The sequence below is a fragment of the Giraffa tippelskirchi genome, chromosome 13 (genome assembly GCF_054371585.1).
Source record: "Giraffa tippelskirchi isolate mGirTip1 chromosome 13, T2T-mGirTip1v1.2.pri, whole genome shotgun sequence".
In the NCBI taxonomy this organism is placed as follows: domain Eukaryota; kingdom Metazoa; phylum Chordata; class Mammalia; order Artiodactyla; family Giraffidae; genus Giraffa; species Giraffa tippelskirchi.
Window position 1 is genome coordinate 106,984,706 of NC_137287.1, and position 22,685 is coordinate 107,007,390.

A 22,685-nucleotide genomic window follows, 5' to 3' on the forward strand; every position below is an offset into this window, starting at 1 on the left:
TGTGGCTCCAAGATGAAGACGTAGACATTTTGTTCATTCATTTGAAATATACTTATTAAGTACTTGCTCAGTAGCAGATCCAAAGGAGGATAAGAGGCAGTCTGCATTTCCTCTTATTCTGTAGGCCAGAGGTTGGCAAACTCTTTCTATAAAAGGACAAATAAAAAACATTTTAGGTTTTGCAGGCCTTACAGTCTCTGTTGTAACTACTCAACTCTGTGTAGTGAAGGCAGCCTTTGTTTTCCAATAAAGCTTTATTTACAAAAGCAGGTGGCAGGCTAGATTTGGCCTATGTGCCATTGTTGGCTGACCCCTCTCTGAGCAACAAGGAGCCCTTGAATGGTTTTTCAAAAACATATTTATTTTGCTGAGCTTGGTCTTAGTTGCAGCAGGCAGGATCTTCAGTCTTTGAGCAGCATGTAGGATCTTTGGTTGCAGCATGTGGGATCTAGTTCCCTGACCAGAGATTGAACCTGGGCCCCCTGCATTGGGAGCTCAGAGTCTTAGCAACTGGACCACCAGGGAAGTACCCCCCTTGAAGGTTCTTGAGCTGAACTGACATGACCAGAGAATAGGTGGGAGGCTTATTACTGAGCATTTGTTTTATGACAGCTATCTTGCTAAGCATCTAATGACTTGGACTAAGATCCTAGGTCTGCCACTTAATGGCTGCTTAGGATTAAAGAGATGGCTCAGTGGGTAGAGAATCTGCCTGCAATGCAGGGGACACAGGAGATGTGGGTTTGATCCCTGGGTCAGGAAGTTCCCCTGGAGAAGGAAATGGCAACCCATTCCAGTATTCTAGCCTGAAAAATCCCATGAACAGAGGAGCCTGGCAGCTATAGTCCAGGGGGTCACACATGACTGAGCGACTGAGCAGGGACATGTACAGCAAGGTGGAGGATTATATTCACCAAGACCCCTGTGTCCAGCTTCCTGGGATGTGAGAGAAAAAACTTCCAGCGTAGGGGCAGAGTATGTCTTCTAGGGGAGCGGTGGGTGAGAAATTAGACTAGAAGGGCAACCTGGAAGCCAGAGCGCCCTGTGTGGGGGAGAGGCTGTGAGGGCTGGGCTTTGGGAAATCATGAGGGGAGCAGAGAAAGTCAGTACGTAATAGATAGAAGAACTTGAGAATGAGAAATGCCCAGAGAGGTCTTCAAAGAGCTTTTCCATGCTCTGAGAATATGCTTCTCCTTCAGCGTGTTCTTGAGAAACCAAGTCAACATTTGAATAGCTCTTACTTACGATTTTATGCAGTACTGCTGTTTCTTTGACTTCAGTAACCAAGCAGAGAGTGGGCTACAGTCCATGGGGTCACAGAGTCAGCCCTCCCCACCCTGTTCAACCCATTCATAACTAGGACATATGAATGTGTCCTAGTTATATTCGGTTACACATGTGAAGTCCCTGATACATAGTATATGCTCGATACATGTTACCTGGTATTGGTGGTAGTGGTTCAGTCGCTAATTCATGTCCGACTCTTGCAACCCCATGGACTGTAGCCTGCCAGGCTACTGCTGTAGTGCCTTTTTGATCAAGATCAGTTTGGCCATCCAGAGACTCTCTTCCTCCTTCAATGAAATGGGAAACGGAGGCTTTGGAAGGCTAAGCCTTCATAATCAATGATAAAGACCATCTCCAAGAGATTTGGGATAGGAGGGTCCTGGCAGTTGTCTTGCCCAACCCCCACACTCTTCACTCAGTTAAAAGGTTAACATCAATATTAAGGGGAAGTCTTGGGAGCGAGCAGAGGCAGGTCACCAAAACTTTAACCAGCACTAAGGGTAAAAGTGAAAGTGCAAGTCAGTCAGTCATGTCTGACTCTTTGCGACCCCATGGACTGTACAGTCCATGGAATTCTCTAGGCCAGAATACTGGAGTGGGTAGCCTTTCCCTTCTCCAGGGGATCTTCCTAACCCAGGGATCAAACCCAGGTCTCCCACATTGCAGGAGGATTCTTTACCAGCTGAGCCACCAGGGAAACCCAGAAATGCTGGAGTGGGTAGCCTATACCTTCTCCAGTGGATCTTCCCAGCCCAGGAATCGAACAGAGTCTCCTGCATTGCAGGCTGATTCTTTACCAACTGAGCTATAAGGGAAGCCTGCACTGTGGGTGAGGGTGCTGTTTGAAGGAAGAATGGGTGAAACCGGGTGGGCAGGCTTGTGATCGTAGGTATGTAGGAGCCTCAGAGCCTGTGGGCTGTGGCTTCAGAATCCTCCCCTCCCCCGCACACACCAGGAATCAGAATCAGGCAGGGAGGACACATTAGGATTTATGTGGCAGAAAAGCTCATTCAGAAGGAACCAGAATGACACCTTTGGCACAAGCATTAGCAACCAGTATACATTTTCAGTGCTATGGAGGTTCACCTCGGCCACCTAGCACAGACCCAAGGGCCAGCAAGCCCACACTGACCCATCACAAGGGAGAAGGGCCCAGGCTCAGGTACGGAGCGCCCCCCGACCCCATGTGCCTACACTGTGGGAGGCACTCTACACAGGCTGTCACTTATCCTGAAAATACTTTCTGGCAACTAACCAGGTGGCACTAGGGTTAAGGTTAAGGCATTTGACAGATGAAGAGCCTGAGGCCCAGAGACGCAAAGGCCTGGCCTAAGCTCACTCACCTACCAGGTGGTGGTTCCAGGAAATCCGAGTGTTTTCTCTGTTCCCCCAGGCCCTCCCAGGCAGGCAGCATCGGGTGTGTACTGTGACACCACCCTTACTCATCTATCCTAAATGAGCCACCTGTTTTCAAACAAATTCTGTACACACAACCCTGGAACTGTGCTGGAGAGAATCCATCCACCCTCTGGGGTGGTTTCCCATACGTAAGTGAGCCTAGTCATACTTGGAGAGGCACACCCAGGCCACTCAAGCCAGAAATATAGCCCCCAGCACTGACAGCTTCCACTGTTTGGGGAAAAAGAAAAAAAACCATTTGAGAAACACAGGAGATATTGCCAGCATTTGTTTGTAGAAAGTGTTTAAGATCCCTTCTCAGGGTTGGAAGCAAAAAGAATTAAGTTCTCTATCCCTTTTATACAATTCATGGAAAAGTCTTGCCTTCCACTTATGGAAAGTCTAAGGGGTGAGATGGGTCACTCTGCAACTCCCATGGCACCACCAGAGGCCATTTTGCTGTGATGCTTTGCTGACATTTGGGGACTTAAAGGGTTTATTCACAAGGGTGCTGAGTTGCAAAATTTGTAATCACTGGTTCAGAGCTGATAATGAAGGCGAGTAATTTCTAGGTGGCTGAGAAGCAGCACCAAAGCTGGAACGAGGGTTTTTCATGGCTTCTAAAGGTTGTGGACTTTAGCCCTGGAGACAGAGCCTGCGGACATTGAGAGGGTGGCATATCTGGACAAGTGCTGTGTGACTTTCAGCCACGCTCCTTCCCTTTCTGGAGCTTCACCTCCATCATTTATAAAATTTGTGGGATCCAGTAGGCATTCTTAAAGTGAAACTGTTAGTCACTCAGTTGTGTCTGACTCTTTGGAACCCCAAGAACCGTAGTCCAGCAGCACCTCTGTCCATGGGATTCTCCAGGCAAGAATACTGGAGTGGATTGCCATTCCCTTCTCCAGGGAATCTTCCCAACCCAGGGATCGAACCCAGGTCTCCTACCTTGAAGGCAGATTCTTTATTGTCTGAGCCAACAGACAGTAAGCCTCCCCCCATTTCATCGGAAAATCAGAATCAAGAAGAAAACAGATTACCAAGACTCTTGGTGAAGGACAGAGAAGCCTGGTATGCTGCAGTCTCTGGGGTCACAAAGAGTCAGACACCACTGAGCGACTGAACTACAACAACAACAACAGGAAGTAAGGAGATGAGCCATGCAGATGTCTGGGGAAGAATGTTCCTTAGCATACTTTGCATTTCAGTTCAGTTCAGTTCAGTCGCTCAGTCATGTCCGACTCTCTGCGACCCCACGGACTGCAGCACACCAGGCCTCCCTGTCCATCACCAACTCCCGAAGTTTACCCAAACTCATGTCCATTGAGTCGGTGATGCCATCCAACCATCTCATCTTGTCGTCCCCTTCTCCTCCTGCCCTCAATCTGTCCCAGCATCAGGGTCTTTTCAAATGAGTCAGCTTTTTGCATCAGGTGGACAAAGTATTGGAGTTTCAGCTTCAGCATCAGTCCTTCCAATGAACACTCAGGACTGATCTCCTTTAGGATGGACTGGTTGGATCTCCTTGCAGTCCAAGGAACTCTCAAGAGTCTTCTCCAACACCACAGCTCAAAAGCATCAATTCTTCAGTGCTCAGCATTCTTTATAGTCCAACTCTCACATCCATACATGAGTACTATTCGTTAATTTATACTGGCATTGGCTTCATAGCTTCCTACTTTATTCAATGTGTTATAATCTTTTTTTTCTGACTTTATTATTTATTTATGTTTTACTTTACAATATTGTATTGGTTTTGCCATACATTGACATGAATCCGCCATGGGTGTACATGTGTTCCCCATCCTGAACCCCCCTCCCCTCTCCCTTCCCATCCCATCCCTCTGGGTCATCCCAGTGCACCAGCCCCGAGCACCCTGTATCATGCATGGAACCTGGACTGGTGGTTCATTTCATATATGATAATTTACATGTTTCATATGTGTTATAATCTTATTATCATTTTCTATTTTGATGCACAAATTGTCACAGACTAGGCCAATGGAAGCCACTTCAAGCTTGCTTCTTGGGTCCTTTTGACATGTTCCTGCCATTCTCTGAGGCACTCTCTTGTTTTCTGCTGCCCCGGGGTAGTCCAGGATGATTTTGTACTTTCCTGTTGCAGCCCTTGAAATTAACCATTTCTCCAAGGACCTTGCTTCCTTTTAGTAGAGAATGGGATTTAGAAACTTCTGGCCCAGGGTCTGCTGTTGATGAAATGTGTGGCTTTGAAAGACCTAGCAACTGGAGAGGCACAGCTCATCAAGCAGCCAGCACAAGCCTCTCATTTCCAGAGAAGGGGGCTGAGGCCCAGATGGGATCAAGGGGCCAAGGTTTCCCAGCTCATGTGACAGCTAAAAGAGAGCTGAGGCATCTGACTCCCTTTCAGTGCTCTTCCCCTGGTAATACACGTTGTTAGCTCCAAGATTTGATCCTGGTGGGGTCTGCTCCTCTGTGGACTTCCTTTTCCTCTTCTGTCCACTGAGGGTTAGCTTTGCCCTGGGGGTCCAGGACTGCCTTTCTGAGGGTTAACCTTGTCTTTCTTTTTTAAATTTGTTTTTCTATTTATTTTTGGATTGTGCTGGGTCTTCACTGTTCTGCGAGTTTTCTTTAGTCACAGGGAGTGGGGTCAACTCTTCATTGCAGGGCATGGGCTTCTTTCATTGAGGAGCACTGGTTCTAGAGCATGTGGGCTTCAATAGTTGCAGCACACGGGCTCAGTAGTTGCAGCTCCTGGGCTTAGTTCTGTGGTATGTGGGATCTTCCCAGATCAGGGATTGAACCCAGATTGGGTTGGCAGGTGGGTTCTTTACCAGAGACACCTGGGAAACACCTAACCTTGTCTCTTTAACTCTTTATGAGTCTACCTTCTCTCTACACTGCAGACCTTTATGGATGACTCTGCCTTAAATTACAGAGAGCTTCAGCTTTTATCCAGCTCTGTGGATTGGGGCTGCAGACTGGTCCTAGCCTGGGATGAGCTGTCCAAATGCTCCTAGTTCTCCCCTTCTAGGTCAGGGGTTCCAGGCATATGTGCCTCCCTGAAGCCCATCTCCGTCAGCTAACACCTGTCTCTTGCTAAGTCACCTCAGTCGTGTCCAACTCTTTGCGACCCCATGGACTGCAGCTTACCAGGCTCCTCCATCCATGGGATTTTCCAGGCAAGAGTACTGGAGTGGGGTGCCACTGCCTTCTCCAACACCTGTCTCTTAGGGGAAGCAATAGGAGATAGCAACAGGAAGGGCCTCCTCTCACACCCTCACTGGCTCCTGGCCCACCTGTTATACGAACAGCCCCAGGGACGCACTAGAAATGCCACCTCCTGACATTTGGAGCCAGTGTCTTGAATATCACCCCCAAAGCCAGCTTTGAGAACCCCTCTGATACTCCATTAGAGAATGTTTCATGCCTGATTTGAGGGTGGGTGGTGCTCACCCTACCTTCACCCTCTGGTTGGGTCATCTGACAGGAACTGCCAGCCTGGGAAGCCCCGAATATTCAACCAGTGTCAGCAGTAGCTATACCATACAACAAGATAGTCTGAAAATCAAGAGATTTTGTCTCTTTTGTATTTAATGGACACTTCCTAAGCACCTACTGTGTCAGGCATTGTGCTGCAAACAATGACAGTAGAAGTGGGTTCCATCAAAAAGGGGCTGCCAAGGTTAAGTGTGTAACTTTGGACATTTGGTTCTGGCACTTTAATTCTGGGGTGTCAGGTAAGACTGTATATTGAGAGGGCAATGAAGAAGGATTCTGCTAGATGAAAAATGTGGAAAGCGCACTATGGGCAGAAGGAATAGCTTGAGCAAAGTTGGAAACACTGCCAGAGCAGACCTACCTAGACACGGGGGGGGGGGGGGGGGGTGGGCGGGGAGGTATATAAGCAATGAAAGGCCTCATTAGATGCCTTAGAGCCCAGGCATGAAGGATGTGGACACTATGTTCTATGGAGTGTGTATGCTAACTTTACAAGAATGTAGACTTCATTAAGGTTTTTAAAATAACATTTATTTCTTAAAAGTTAACATGTGCATAATAGGAAATCAAAAAGCACAAGAAGCAAAAAACAAAGTCATTCATAATCACAAGCAGTTTACTGTTTGACATGTCCTTCTAGGTCTCATTTGTTTATTTTCACAACTAAGCATCTATTTTTTATGTAATTGAGATCATATAGTTATGTATCATGCTGTTTCACACATTATGAATATTTACCATTTCAAAGTCCCACAGCTATGAGTATTTTGATAACCAAGAATAGACTACACCAACTCAATCTGGAAGGAAAAAAATGTAATCTTGCCTTTCTTGGCAACAAAATTTCAAAGACAAAAATGGCAACAGGCCTCTAGATAAACATATTGGCAGAGCTATGATTAAAATACTACATTCCCTTAATGTTCAATTAAAATGAGACATAAAGCAAGAGAGTACACAAAGTATAATAGTTCTAAAAGGATTCATCATCTGATCTAAACTATTAAGGTATTAGCAAGGAGGTATGTTTCTGCTGAATTATTTAACAATGCATTCCTATAGTACAGCCAGGAGATGCACACACATCGATGGTTATCATCAAAATACAAACGTGAACACATCCACATTCAGCCCTCCCTCTATACTTCCTTCCGCCCCTCAGCTGCCAACCTAAATGAACAAGTCCTGATGTACATTTCTCAGACAAGGTGTAATTATTCCAGGTCCAAGATGCTGCCTTTTTTAAAAATCAATTATAACAAAGATATTTACAAATTGGTTAATTCACTAGTTCTACTTTATATATCATACATTGTCACCTCAGGACATCTAAAAAGCATAGATGTTGCAAAGTAACGAACCTTGTCCACAATAAACGTAGGTACTTCACAAAAATGCACATACAGACCTATGGTTATAACCTAAAACTGTCTTCCAGATAATGGGAGATATTAGCCAAGAGCCCTTCCCCTCACCCTTCCTCTTACTCCTCCAGCATTGCAGCGACTAAGTACCAGACTACATCTAGTTCTAAGAGGTGGATTAACATAGATACTCCCAGAAGACACAGCCCTTCCTAAAAACCAACAAAAGGCATTCATTAAGGGGTTATTTTACTACCTCTACTTTTAATATACTTTGGGCATTAGGACTTGCTTGTTCTTTAATACACAGCAATATTAACTAAAATGCATAAACAGAACAATGGGTAGACAATCTGAACTTGTCTATAAAGACGGATGGGCACAGAGCCCTTCTCTCTGCACTTCCTTCCCTGTCCCCTACCCCCACCCCACCACCCAGTAAACATCAGCTTACTCTGCAAAACAACCCCACTCCCCAAATAAAACCATTCCTATTAACAGAAAAAAAAAAACTTAAAAGGTATTTAACTCTCTACTTTCAAAATAGGTTGTGTACTTTTACACATCTAAAAGGCTAGATGTTTCAAATAAGGATTTAAGTTTGTCCACTATACATACACATAGTAGCACTGAATACACTGCATACAATGGCTATAGTCTCAAAGTATCTACTAAACAGAACACTCTAGCCAAGGACCCTTCCCCTTCTCTGTCAACCCAGTGGACAAGTCTAGTAAGCATCTATAATGCTTAGAAGGGATTTTAACAATTTCACTTCTGCCAGTTGTTTTCAGAAGTCTTGCCTATGAATTTTAACATCAAGTGTACACAACGTATTTATTGGTTATTTTTGTCATACACTGGCAACCTCTTTAACATCTAGGAAGACTAGATGTTGTAAATTTGGACGTTTGTCCCTTATGTACACTATATACACAACTAAGTAACCAAAAGACAGACACATACAGGACAATGGTTAACCTTGCCTAACATAAACACACTGGTATAACCCCCCCTTGTACTTTCTCCCTGAACCAGCACAAATAAAATAATACATACTGCTCTGAGAGGTGGTTTGATCATTCTGATAATTCCACTTCTAAATGAGTATTTCGTATGAATCTTAACAAAAGGATATATCTACAAAATGTTATTTCACTACCTCTACTTTTAACATACTTTGTGCACTTCTAAACATCTAGAAAGACTAGATGTTTCAAATAAGGACTTAAGTTTGTCCACTATATACATAGTAGTGTTGAATAAACTACACACATGTAACAACGGTTATACCTGAAGGTATCTTCTACGAAGGAACATTCTGGTCTATAATCTTTCATTTCTTCCAATTCTTCCTTTTCGCCATCCATCCAACAGTGGGTGGCGAGTACAGGCACGTGTATCACTTAGATGTGATTTATTACAATTTCACTTTCAAAGGTCCTTTTCAGAAGACAGCCTTTCCAATGAATTTTAACACAAAGTGTACAAAATGTGTTAGTTTACTAACCCTACTTTTGTCATACATTGGCAACCTCTTTAATATCTAGAGACTAGATATTATAAAATTGGGACCCATTTGTCCAGTATATACATAATATATACAGTAAAGTTAAATGAAATGCACTTAACATATAAAGCAATGGTAAGCTGAAATGTTCTAGTACACACTAGTAAAACATTTTTTGCAAACTTCCCTCCCACCTCCCTCAACCCAATGAAAAAGCAGAGTATACTGTTCGGAGAGGAGGTTTAACAATTCCATTTCCAATTACAGTATTTCCCATCAGTTTTAAAAAGCTATTTACAGGAAGCATTACTACACTACTACTTTAAAATGCATCAAGCACTTCTAAATATCTAGAAAGACTAGATATTTCATATAAGAACTTACTTGTCCACTATGTACACAGTACTGTTAAGTAAAATCGCACACAGGTAACAATGGTTATAATTTGAGGTATCTCCTAAAAATGACCTTTTTGGCCTGAACCATTCCCTCCCTCACTTCCTTTTCTCCACCACCAATCCAGTGGACAAGTACAGGCATGTGTAACACTTAGAGGTGTCTGAATACATTCATATAAAAAAATCATTTACAGAAAACAAGCATTCCTATGAATTTCAACACAAAGTGTACAAAATGTGCTAATTTTACTACTTTGTCATACACTGGCAACCTCTTTAACATCTAGAAACTAGATGTCACAAAATTAGGACTCATTTGTCCATTATATACACTATATACACAGCAAAACAAAATGCACATAACACAAAAAATAGTTTCATCTGAAAATGTCCAGGTGCAAACAACTAGCATATTAACCTTTTGTAATTCTTTCCCTCCTCCAAACCACTGAACAAGTGTAGACAACAGTATACTGCTCACAGAGGTGGTTAACATTCTCAAAGACAGTACTTCCTATGAATTTGAGCAAAAAGTTATTTACAAAGTGGTATTTCACTACCTCTACATTTAACATACGTCGGGCACTTCTAAACATCTAGGTGGACTAGATGTTTCAAGTAAGGACTTAATTTGTCCACTATATACAAAGCAGTCTTGAATAAACTGCCACATGTAACAGTTATAATATTGAAATTGTCTTCAAAATATGAGTATTCTAGCCTAAGACCCTTCCCTTCTCTTCTCTCCTCTCTCCACCATACCCAAGGGGCTATAATGCTCAAATTTTCAGAAGACAATCTTTCCTAGAAACTTTTAACACAAAATGTACAAAATGTATTATTTACTAACTCTATTTTTGTCATACACTGGCAACCTCTTTAACATCTAGAAAGACTAGATGTTGTAAATTAGGACTCATTTGTCCATTATATACACTATATATTCTGCAAAGTGAAACAAAATGCACTAACTGACAAGACAATGGTTAATCTTGCCTCACTATCAACACACTGGCAGAGATCTGCACTTCCCTCCCCTCTCCCGACACCCCGACCTTGAACCAGTGCACAAAACACAGTGTACTGCTCCAGGAAGTGGTCTGGCCAATCCCCCCACTTCGCAACATTTCGTGTGAATTTTAACAAAAAGGTATTTACAAATATGTCTTCTTACTACCTCGGCTTTTAACATGTATCAGGCACTTCAGAACATCTAGAAAGACTAGGTATTTCAAAAAAGTACTTATTGTCAACTATATATACAGTAGTGAGGAATAAAATGCACACACAAAACAATGGTTATATAGAAATGTCTTCTAAGTATGACGACTCTAGCAAAGAACTTTCTATTCTTCCTCCTCAAGGTCTTCCATTCCACGTCCTCCAACCCACTGAACAAACGGGGACTTCGGTGGCTCCGGAAGTTGCTTCTACAGGTAATCAAACAACTCCATTTCGAAAAGTCATTTCCAGAAGACATTTCTTTTCTATAGCTTTTTTTTTTTTTAAACAAATGGGCATTTACAAGACGTGATTTTTCTATCTATTTTATCATACGTCGGCAACCTCTTCACATCTAGGAGGCCTAGATGTAGCGAAAGTTTTCTTTTGAAAGGTTGGGGGTAAAGTTGAGAGCAGCTTTTTCATATTATATACACAGGCCTTGTATCAGCGGCCAGTAAATCTTCACAGAGGGCGGCGGGCACTTTCTCTTGGCCACAAGGGGTACGTTATTCTACCATTTCTATCTTCCGACATCAAGGTCTCGGTAGAACGACGATCACCGCCCGATGGCCCGCTAACGTTCCACCCGTCGTCAACCGCGGCTCCGCTCACCTTGCGGGCCCGTTAAGGCCTTTGTCCGTCGTTGTCCGGACGAGGTGAGGTCTCGTCCAACTGGGACAGAGCGGTCACCTCAGGTGGCAGATTCGCGTGGCCCCAAAGCCTAAGGGTGGACGAGCTGGCGTCCACAATCCTTCCCGGGCCCCCGAGGCTCTAACGGCCCTCCACTGAGTTCGAGCGGCCGCCATTCTTCTAGTCCTGCCACGCCCGACGCCCAAAGGCGCCACGTTCTCGGTGGCCAGGCGGAGGCTTCGCCTAAGCCCAAGCCCTGCAGCGCTGGGTGAAGAGACCCAGCGATCGGCAGGATCCTGGCTCGGAGGGGCCGCCGCCATTATGTCGCGGCGGTGGGGGTGGGGAGAGAGGTTCATGGCTGCTTTCAGTCTTGGGCCCTGCCAACTGGCGGCCTCGGCGACCGCTCTGCAAAACACAACCGAAACTGTCCCGGGGCCCCCCAGTTCACCTACCGACCAGAGGCCGGAGGGCCTGGAGGGCCCCAGGGTACAACGCCACGATCCGCTTCTAGCCGCGCTCTCTGCCGGAACTGACTTGGCAGTTCTCTTCGCTGGCTAGAGAGGAGGGGCACCGGAAGTGCCTCGCGGCGGGACCCGCGAGCCAAGGTTCCGGGACTGAAACGTTCCGGCTGGGAGGAGGACAAGGGAGGTGTCACGTGAAAGTGGGACGCCCGCCTGGCTTGCCCTTCCAAACGGTAATTTTTCAGAATTCCCCGAGCATTTGTATTTCTTTCTTCCCTCACACCCCCGACTGTTGGACGGTGAGGCTCCTTACAATCGTTCACTAATTTCAGTTCAGTCGCTCGGTCGTGTCCATTTCTTTGCGACCCCATGGACTGCAGCACGCCAGGCCTCCCTGCCCATCACCAACTCCCGGAGCTTACTCAAATTCATGTCCATCGAGTCGGTGATGCCATCCAACCATCTCATCTTGTCGTCCCCTTCTCCTCCTGCCCTCAATCTGTCCCAGCATCAGGGTCTTTTCAAATGAGTCAGCTTTTTGCATCAGGTGGACAAAGTATTGGAGTTTCAGCTTCAGCATCAGTCCTTCTAAAGAATATTCAGGACTGATTTCCTTTAGGATGGACTGGTTGGATCTCCTTGCAGTCCAAGGGGCTCTCAAGAGTCTTCTCCAACACCACAGCTCAAAAGCATCAATTCTTCAGTGCTCAGCTTTTTCTATAGTCCAACTCTCACATCCATATGTGACTACTGGAAAACCCATAGCTTTGACTAGACAGACCTTTGTTGGCAAAGTAACGTCTCTGCTTTTTAATATGCTGTCAAGATTGGTCATAACTTTTCTTCCAAGGAGCAAGTGTTTTTTGATTTCATGGCTGCTGTCAACCATCTGCAGTGATTTTGGAGCCCCCCAAAATAAATTCTGTCACTGTTTTCATTGTTTCCCCATCTATTTGGTATGAAGTTGATGGGACCAGAGGCCATGATCTTAGTTTTCTGAATGTTGAGTTTTAAGCCAACTTTTTCACTCTCCTTTTTCACTTTCATCAAGAGGCTCTTTAGTTCTTCACTTTCTGCCATAAGGGTGGTGTCATCTGCATATCTGAGGTTATTGATATTTCTCCCAGCAATCTTGATTCCAGCTTGTGCTTCATCCAGCCCGGCATTTCTCATGATGTAGTCTGCATATAAGCAGGATGACAATATACAGACTTGATGCACTCCTTTCCCAAGTTGGAACCAGTCTGTTGTTCCATGTGCAGTTCTAACTGTTGCTTCTTGACCTGCATACAGATTTCTCAGAAGATAGGTCAAGTGGCCTGGTATTCCCATCTCTTTAAGAATTTTCCACAGTTTGTTTTGATCCACACAGTCAAAGGCTTTCAGTTCATTTCAGTCGCTCAGTCGTGTCCGACTCTTTATGACCCCATGAACCGCAGCACACCAGGCCTCCCTGTCCATCACCAACTCCTGGAGTCCACCCAAACCCATGTCCATTGTGTTGGTGATGCCATCCAACCATCTCATCCTCCGGCATTGTCCCCTTCTCCTCCTTCCCTCAATCTTTCACAGCAGCAGGGTCTTTTCAAATGAGTTAGCTCTTCGCATCAGGTGGCCAAAGTATTGGAGTGGCGTAGTCAATAAAGCAGAAGTAGATGTTTTTCTGGAACTTCCTTGCTTTTTTGATGATCCAATAGATGTTGGCAATTTGATCTCTGGTTCCTCTGCCTTTTCTAAATCCAGTTTGAATATCTGGAAGTTCACGGTTCACGTATTGTTGAAGCCTGGCTTGGGGAATTTTGAGCATTACTTTGCTAGCATGTGAGATAAGTGCAATTGTGCAGTAGTTTGAGCATTTTTTGGCATTGCCTTTCTTTGGGATTAGAATGAAAACTGACCTTTTCCAGTCCTGTAGCTGAGTTTACAAATTTGCTGGCATATTGAGTGCAGCACTTTCACAGCATCATCTTTTAGGATTTGAAATAGCTCAACTGGAATTCCGTCACTTCCACTAGTTTTGTTCGTAGTGATGCTTCCTAAGGGCCACTTGACTTCAGAGTCCAGAATGTCTGGCTCTAGATGTGATCACACCATCGTGGTCATCTGGGTCATGAAGATCTTTTTTGTATAGTTCTTCTGTATATTGTTGCCACCTCTTCTTAATATCTTCTGCTTCTGTTAGGTCCATACCATTTCTGTCCTTTATAGTGCCCATGGAGAACTCCATGGACTGTATAGTCCATGGGGTCGCAAAGAGTTGGAAAGGACTGAGCGACTTTCACTCATTTACCACTTATTTATTGAGCACCTACTGTGTGCCACATAAGCACTGGGGAATGCAGCTGCAAAGGGGCATGAAAATTTCTGCCCCCTTGAAATTTACACTCTAGTAGGGAAAACAGACAATCCTTAAAATGTGTGAAAGGGCAGAAATGGTGAAAGTGCTATGAAAAAAATAAAAGAAGGAGAATATGAGGTGTGCCTGTGGAATGTTTTAAATGATGGCCAGGTGACTTTTGAGCAGACATACGGAGGTGAAGGAATGAGCCAGCCAAGGGGATGTCAGGTGGAAGAGCCTTCCTGGCAAAGGGAACAGCCAGTGAATAGGCTCTAAAGCTGAGGAATATGGAGATGGCCTGATCCAGGAACAGCCAATAGACTAGAGCAGAGTGAGAGGTCAAAACTGTAGAGGTTAAACCACTTAGGTATGGAAGTTGGTGTTTTTTTCTGGTGAAATGGGAACTATTGGAGGGTTTTGGCCTGAAGCATGGAAAATAGCTGATGTAGAACCAGAGGTAGAAGCAGGGAGAGCTAATAGACCATGGCTGTCAAGGGGGTGAAATAGGATAGTGGCTTGTACCAGATTGATGGCAGGAAAGATGGCAAAAAGGTGAATTCAGGATAAATATAAGATCCAGCCTGCAGGATTTGCTGATAGACCAGATGTGAAGTGGGAAAGAGAGGAATCAAGGATAACTTGAAGGCTTTTGGCCTGAGCAAATAAGGGAGGGTATTGCCCTTAAGTGAAATGGGAGAAACCATGGGAAGAGGGAATTTAGGGGAGACTATGAGGAATTCAGTTTTGGGCATGGTAAGTTTGAGATGCCTGTTTGACATTCAAATGGAAATGTCAAGTAGACAGTTGGATTTGTGAGTCTGGCATTCACGGGAGAGTCTGAGCTGAATATGCACTTTTGGGAGTCATCAGAATGTATATAGATTATCTTTGAAGCTATGAGGCTGCATGAGAGAACCAAGGGCATGGGCAGAGAGAGTTCTTAGGTCTGAGCCCTGGGGCACTGTAACGTGTACAGATCAGGGTGATGAGAAGGAACTGGCCAAGGAGACTAAGGAGTGACCAGAGTGGTAGGAAAACAAAAATAGAATTGTGGTATCCTGGAAGTAAATGAAGAAAGTGTTTCAAGGGAGAGTTATCAACAGCGTCAAATACTGCTGATGGGTCATGTAAGATATGGTTGAGAAGTGTATGTCTAGCTTTTATAATAAATATCATGAGGAACATTCTTGTGGTTTTTCAAACTTTGTGGAAGTCTCTGATTTCCTTTGGATGCAATTCTAGAAATCTAAAGAAAGAGCAAGGGTTGGTTCAGGCTTGAGACTCTTGATGCAGATCCAGACAGGATTCCTAGGAGGAAAATCCTATAGTTAGGAAGACCCTTCTGCTGGAAGGTGGAAAGCAGGAATGTTGAGAAGGCCAGGAGCTCTGGGCACTGAGGCTGTAGTCCACAATGAGATGACAGAGGCCTGAGCCATGGAAGTGTCTATAGGAGTAGAAAACAGGTGGAGTGAGGCTTTCTAGATTAGCAAAGGAAGGAGCCCCCTGGGCTCAATACCTGGAGAGAAGAGGGAGGAGGGGGAAGGAGGTATCACAGATCATACATGGGTTTCAAACAAGATCCACCTGGCTAGGTGAGTAGTTGGCAGAATAACCAAGACAAGGAAAAGGAAAGTCTCAGTGTGGAGTTCCTGGTCCCCTTTCTGATCTCCCTCCCTTCTAAGCAGCCAACAGGCTGATACCCCTGGAGCCTAAAGATGATGAGGACAACCATGTACACATTCTGCTTTCTACTTGATATCTCCACTTGAATGTTCCAACAGTATCTTAAACTCCTCTTGTGCAAAAGAAAACTCTTGGTATCTCCCCAGAGCCTGCTCTTCTCCAAATCAGTAAATGGTAGTATCATCCACCCAGTTCTCAAATAAAAAACTAGACTTCCCGGTGGCTCTGCTACTGCTACTGCTAAGTCACCTCAGTCGTGTTCAACTCTGTGTGACCCCATAGATGGCAGCCCACCAGGCTCCCCCGTCCCTGGGATTCTCCAGGCAAGAGTACTGGAGTGGAGTGCCATTTCCTTCTCCGATACATGAAAGGGAAAAGTGAAAGTGAAGTCTCTCAGTCGTACTGGAGTGGGGTGCCATTGCCTTCTCTGTACAGGTATACAGCAAAGTGATTCAAATATATATATGTTATATATATATATTTCAGATTATTTTCCATTATAGGTTATTACAACATATTGAGTATTATTCCCTGTGTTATATGGTAAATCCTTGTTGCTCATCTATTTTATGTATAGTAGTATGTTAATCCCATACCCCTAATTTATCCACCCCAGTGGATACTGTCTGAGCACAGAGCTAGAACATTTCCACCATCTAGAAAGTCATAGGGCAGTGCGGATCTATAACCTAGTCTGAATCAGCAATATCTCTAGTCTGGGTGACTCGAATAGCCTCTTAATTGAAGTTCTGACTGTTTCTACTACTCTTCCCTTCAAATCCATTTTCCGTACAGAAACCAGAATTAACTTTTAATCAGAAATCAAATCTTGTTTCAACCTTACTGGCTCTTTATTGTACCTTGAACAAAATGCCAACTTCTTACCTCCCAGACACTGGTCTCCTTGCTCTTTTCTCCACTCTTCAAGCTCTTCTCAACCTGAGGGGCTTTACATGTGCTGTTCCCTCTAACTGAAAGGCTTTTCACCTGGCTCCTGGCAAGGCTAAGTTTTTTCTCATCTTACAGGCCTCAGCTCCAATATTATTTGGAGTGATATCATGTAATATGTCTTTCATATAATAAAACATATTATATGATATCACATATCAGGACATTTCCTGACCTCCCTGTCTCAAAAAGGTTTTTTCCAGTTATCATCAAGTGACCTTACTTATTTCCTTCATTCATCCACCAGAATACCTCATTATTTTATTAATAATTAACATGTCTGGAGGGGCCTTCCTGGTGGTAGAGTGGTTAAGAATGTACTTTGCAATGCAAGGGACACCAGTTGGATCCCTAGTCTAGGAAGATCCCAGATGCCAAGGAGCAACTAAGCCCATGCATCACAGCTACTAAGCCCACACACACTGCAGCTACTGAAAGCCCACTGGCCTAGAGCCTATGCTTTGCAACAAGAGAAACCACCTTAACGAGAAGCCCACACACCGCAACAAAGAGTAGCTCCTGCTCACGGTAACTAGAGAAAGCCCACATACTGTAATGAAGACCCAGCACAGCCAAATAATAAATAAGTAAATCTGAAAAAAAAAAGAAAAACATGTCTCGGCACTTCCCTGGCGGCCCAGTGGTTAAGATTCCATGCTGCCACTGCAGGGGTCATGGGTTCGATCCATGGTCAGGAAACTAAGATCCCACATGACACACAGTGTGGCCAAAACAACAACAAAAATAAACAAGTCCGTGTACTTCTGTGCTAGGCACTGTACACGGGATTTGGCTATAAGCTTTACCTTATTTATTAATTTGCTAGTTTATTATTTTTTTCTTTCTTGTTTTCTCCTTGTGTCCCTTCCTGGCACCCAGTACTATGCCCAGCATATAGTGAACTTAATAATTGTTAGACGAATGAATTTATTGGGCAGTTACTATGAGTCAGGCATTGTGCTAATAACTGTCTCATTTAATTTGCACTGCAATTCTTCCTTCCTTCCAGTTCTGTGAAGTAGGTACTATTACTCTCTTCCTTTTATGAGAGGCTGTGTAATTTATCTGGTTCTTTGGAAGAACTAGAATTCTAACCTAGGTCATGTGATTCCAGAGCTCCCTGGCACTAGAGAGGGTTTAGAAGCCTGAGTACACACCAGCCTGCAGCCACCCACAGTTCAGACTAGAAGCAGGGAAATTAAAAAAGACTTATTTCTTGAAGGACTTTCTGTTTCAGATCAGGTCAGAGATTCTGGGACATCACTGCTCAACCAGGAGGTAGATTCAGGGCCTCGGGTCCACACTCAGGATGGTGCAGAGTAGGGCAAGCTAAATACTGCAGTGTAAGCATCCTCAGTGGGGCTGGAGAACTGGCCTACAGACCCCAGACAAGACTCGGGGTGTACAAGGTCTGACTGCTGACCCCGGCCACGGCCATGTCTGTCTGCTTGTCTCAGATCAAGGGTGAAACAAGGAAAAAAAGTAAAAATAACGAGCCTTCCTGGCACTTCTCCTCGGGAAACATCACATGTCAGGCCTGTGACATGGAGCGTGTTTGTTAGGCCAACGGTTCCAAGCTCATTAGCGGGAATGGTGCTGAACAGCAAGCCACCCACGCAGCTCGTTTGGGAGACTAAACACTGCAGCATCCATCCCTCCCCGCCCTGGGCATGCGCAGTTCCAGCGTTATCAACATCAGCACGTCTCTGCACTGAGGCAGGTCTGCTTGGCATCAAGGCCCCGGGGGATGGATTGTGTGTGGGTGTGTCCCAGAGAGGCTGCTCGTAATCCTCATCATTGTCATCATTGCCTGAATCTGAGACAGTTCTGTTTCTCAAACTTGAATTATCCCCTAATCGGCATTAACAACTACCGCCATACCTTTGTACCATCGATACCAGTTTTTACTTACCTCTCTGTGAACTGACTCACTCAGCACAATCATCACTATGTTAGCCTTGTCCTCAGTGCTGTTTGTGAACTCATCAATTTGACATACACGTTATGTTTTCCTAAGATCTGGAATATTACAAATATACAACTCTTTAAAAAAGATCAGCTGAGTTCACTTAGTGCAACCAAAATGCAAAACAGTTGGAGTCAAAGGGACACAAGAGACATCCTGAAAGAGTTCCCAGTGGCGAAAACTGGAGCAATTTGAGCAAGAAAAGAAATAACACAGTACCAGATTATAGCGCAGAGTATAAATATCCATGAGTTCATACTGATGTAAATAAATAATGGAACAAATAAATAAATGGAGAAGGGACAAATCTTCCTAAAGGAAGTTTCCAAATAATTTATCCCCTCCAAGATATGGAGTTTAATCTTCTCTCCCTACTTCCCCACCTGAAAGTGGGCTGCCCTTAGTGACTTGCTTTCAGAGAGTAGAAAGAAAGGAAAAACAAGTAACTTCACAGGAGAGAAGCTTGGTAAACTTTACCTTGGCCAGGTACTCAAAGTGATCAAGTCGTATTAATAGCACCTACCCCTGACATGATGCCACGAAAAAGGCCACTTAACCCTGATGGTAACCTTCACTGAAACCATAAGAAAAGCATCAGTGAAACCCAAATTGAGGGACACTCTATAAGATAATGAACACCGAAGTACTCCTCAAAACTGTCAAGGTCATGAAAAACAAGGAAAGTCTGAGAAATTGTCCCAGGCTGGAAGAGACTAAGGGGACATGCAGATTAAATGTCATATAGTATTTTGGATGGAAACTTGGAAAAGAATATGAATGTTAGGGGGAAAGCTTAGTGAAATCCAAATAAAATGTAGAGTTCAGTTAATAAGAAGATACCAGGGTTGGTTTCTTAGTTGTGACCAATGCACTGGAGTCATGTTAAATGTTAGCAATATGGGAAACGGGGAGGAGTACATGGAAACTCTCTGTGCTATAGGAAATCTCTATACTCTGTAAATCAAAGATTTATATTTGTCTTCTGTAAATATAAAATTATTTTAGTATAATTGTATTGTTTTTAGTGAGGGGGGGTTATGCACACATTAGTGGTATGGAACATGAATTTCGAAGACATGCAGATGTAGACCTGTGTATTTGTTGCCTGTGGCTGATGTAACAAATTACCACAAAACTGATAGCTTAAAACAGCAGAAATGTATTCTGTCATAGTTCTAAAGACCAGAATCTCAACATTAGATTTACTGGGCTGAAATCAAGCTGTTGAGAGGACCATGTTCCCTCCAGACTTGTCCTTGTCTCTTGCAGGCTATGGCTGCCTGCATTCATTGGCTTGCTGGCTGCATCACTTTGATCTCTGCCTCCAAGGTTTCATTTTCTCCTGCTGTTCTCTGTGTGTCTGCCTGCCCCCCTCTCTCTCTGCTTTCCTCTTGTAAGGATATTTGTGATAGCATTTCATGCCCACCTGGATAATCCTGGATGATCTCCTCAACTCAACATCCATAATTTAATTAATCACATCTGTAAAAATCCTCTTCCCAGTTAAGTTAGTATCTACAGGCTTCAGGGATTAGATCTCTGCATCTTTGGGAGGCCATTATTCAGCCTACTTCAGCCTGGCTGTGTGAAATTTAGGACTTCTGTAATATCAATAAGTTTCCTCTAAAATTGAAAACAACAAAAACTGTGTAACTATTTTTAACATCTTCATTTGGGTTTCACTTGAAATCATCTTAGTGCAACTAGTGGAACCCAAGCAACACTTTGCAAAACAACTGGTACAAGAGTCTAGTCTCAGAAGTCATAGAGGGACTCCCCTGGTAGTCCAGAGGTTAAGAATCTGCCTTGCAATGCAGAGGATGTGGGTTTGAGCCCTGGTTGGGGAACTAAGATCCCACATGCCCACATGCCTTGGAGCAACTAAGTCTGAGCGCATATGCTCCAGAGCCCACACACCACAATAGCAAGAACCCACGTGCTCCAACTAAGACCAGATGCAGCCAAATAAATAAATATTTTTTAAAAAAGAAGTCAGAATTAAATTCTAAATGGACTCCATACAAACTTGTGACCTTGGGTAAGTCAGCATATTTTTTGAAGGGTATACTCATCTTCTGTACAAGAGGGATGCTAAGCCTTGCCTAGAGGAATGCTGTCAGAACCTGTAGACCATGTAGCAGATGTACAGCAGACATTCAGTCAACCTCCTCTTCATACTCCATCCACTTTATAGAGTATGTTAGAGTATGTTAGAGCTCACAAAATATTTTCTATATACAAAAATGTGTTTAAGTGCCATAAAATTTCACCATTTTATGGTGAGATAAAGCCAAATTTTCCTTCCCAGATTAGACAGATGGGAAAAGTGAGACTTAATGTTAATTGACTTAGCCAACATCACCCAGTTAGAAGGCTAGAGACAGCAGGTGTCTTGAGAACAGCATGGGCAGGAGTCAGGAGGCAGTGCCCCCTTTAGATGGGGAGAGTTTTGCATTCTGGTCACTTGACTTCTTTTTATGACTTTCATGACTTTTTTGGCCCTTGTAGGCATTTGAGTTTATGACCCATGATGTGATTCTAACTCCTGGCTCACATTGCTGGAATTTGTTCAAAGATCTTTAAACTCAAAGCCCTGAGGCTGTGCCCATAGGGTTCTCCAGCGACAGCTTCCAGTGGCCTCTTGGCCCTTGGCTTCTTTGATCTCACAGGCTTTCCCTTCTCTGAACTCTCTGAGACAAACCCACACTTTGTCCCCTGATTTGGCCAGGATCCTGGTCTCGATAGCTCCTTATTCTGAATCCTTGAAGCAGAGATGAAAACAAGAGCCTCATGCACAGGGTTGGGTGTTCTTAAGGAGACCACGAAGGCCTGCTGAAGGTGACTTATCTCTGCCCTCCGAGGTCAGAAGGAAGGGACCGGAAGATGGGCGGAGGGCCCAGGAGCCCATGTCAGGAGTTAGACTGCCCAGGTTCTAATCCTGGCTCCCTTCACAGCCCCTTGACTTTGGTCAAGTCACCAGCCCTTCTGTACTTGTTTCCCCGTTTGTAATAAGGAAACTTTCATTATTTCCCTCAAAAGAAAATTGTGAGGCTCGAGTGAATTATTGTACACGAAGCTGTTATTACAGCGCTTGGTACAAGGTGAGTGTTCGCCCTATTCATTATTAAGCCCAGAGAACCCTAAACACCTCTTTCCAAGAGCTGTTCTCCCGTTTCCATACGCGCCCTTTGCCTGGGGAAATCTGATTCCTCCTGAGGGGCAACGCGGGGTTCTGAAGAGGCGGAAGTTTTGGGTCTCTGTCACTGTGTAGCTTGACGTTTGTCATTCCCGGGCTCCCAATCATCCCCCTCTGTACAAGGGGATGACAAAAGCGCGAGCCGCAGCCTCTACCGCTCTGCGGAGAGCAGCCTGCCCAACCCCGCCGCCCCGCCACTACGCGGCCCGGACCTCCACTCCGCAGACACGGTGCTGGTGGAGGGGGGTTGGAGGAGGAAACCAGCGACTCCGGCCGTGTCCAAAGCTGCCATGGCAACGCCCGGAGACTGCCGGGAGGAGAGAACGAGGCCCCGCCTAGAAAGAAGCCCCGCCCCAACAAGGTTCCGCCCAGAAAGGAGGCCTAGGGCCTCAGTTCCGGGATTCCGCCGCAACTTTGCCCCTACTCTCTGATCCCATGAGTGCCTGACAGAAGTGCCTCTGACTGGCCGACTGTGTCTGATTGACCACAGACGCCATCACTGTCGTGTGTCTGGCTGTGTCTAATGAACACAGATTTCGTGGATGCCTGATGGACCAAGACCGCGTGATCTGTCTGCCTGACCATAGCCGACTGACTGACTGCCCTACCTGGCTAATGGCAGCTGGGACTGACAGTGCGTGTCTGACTGAGTTGATCTTGCTGTTTCTGACTGACCAGATTCCCTCTGTGCTCGACAAGCTGTATCTGAGTGACCGAGGCCCTGTGTGACTGACTGACCGGTTCACTGATTCCTCTGTGCTGGCGTTTTGACCCCAGCTCAGCTCAGCTGATTCTAACTACA

At 44.7% G+C, this 22,685-nt stretch overlaps 1 protein-coding gene and 1 long non-coding RNA gene across 9 annotated transcripts in view; both read left to right on the plus strand.

The window, feature by feature from the left end:
- Window positions 1-22,685, plus strand: part of EPB41L1 (erythrocyte membrane protein band 4.1 like 1) — a 179,608-nt gene that overhangs the window by 334 nt on the left and 156,589 nt on the right. For 3 of the 8 annotated variants that reach the window (XM_081560085.1, XM_081560084.1, XM_081560098.1), the window contains exons 1-2: window positions 10,402-10,587; window positions 10,802-10,873. Coding sequence is in view for 2 of the 8 variants with exons in the window: in XM_081560065.1 (XP_081416191.1) it covers window positions 10,717-10,873 (157 nt within the window). In the remaining 6 variants the exon portion in view is untranslated. Of the gene's footprint in view, window positions 1-6,679; window positions 10,874-11,588; window positions 11,986-22,685 lie in introns of those variants that run through there. The other 5 variants (XM_081560107.1, XM_081560065.1, XM_081560066.1 and 2 more) reach the window with 5 other exon arrangements.
- On the plus strand, window positions 16,055-19,522 carry LOC145533177 (uncharacterized). The gene is made up of 2 exons (XR_014073904.1): window positions 16,055-16,208; window positions 17,959-19,522. It is a non-coding gene; the product is annotated as an uncharacterized LOC145533177 (long non-coding RNA).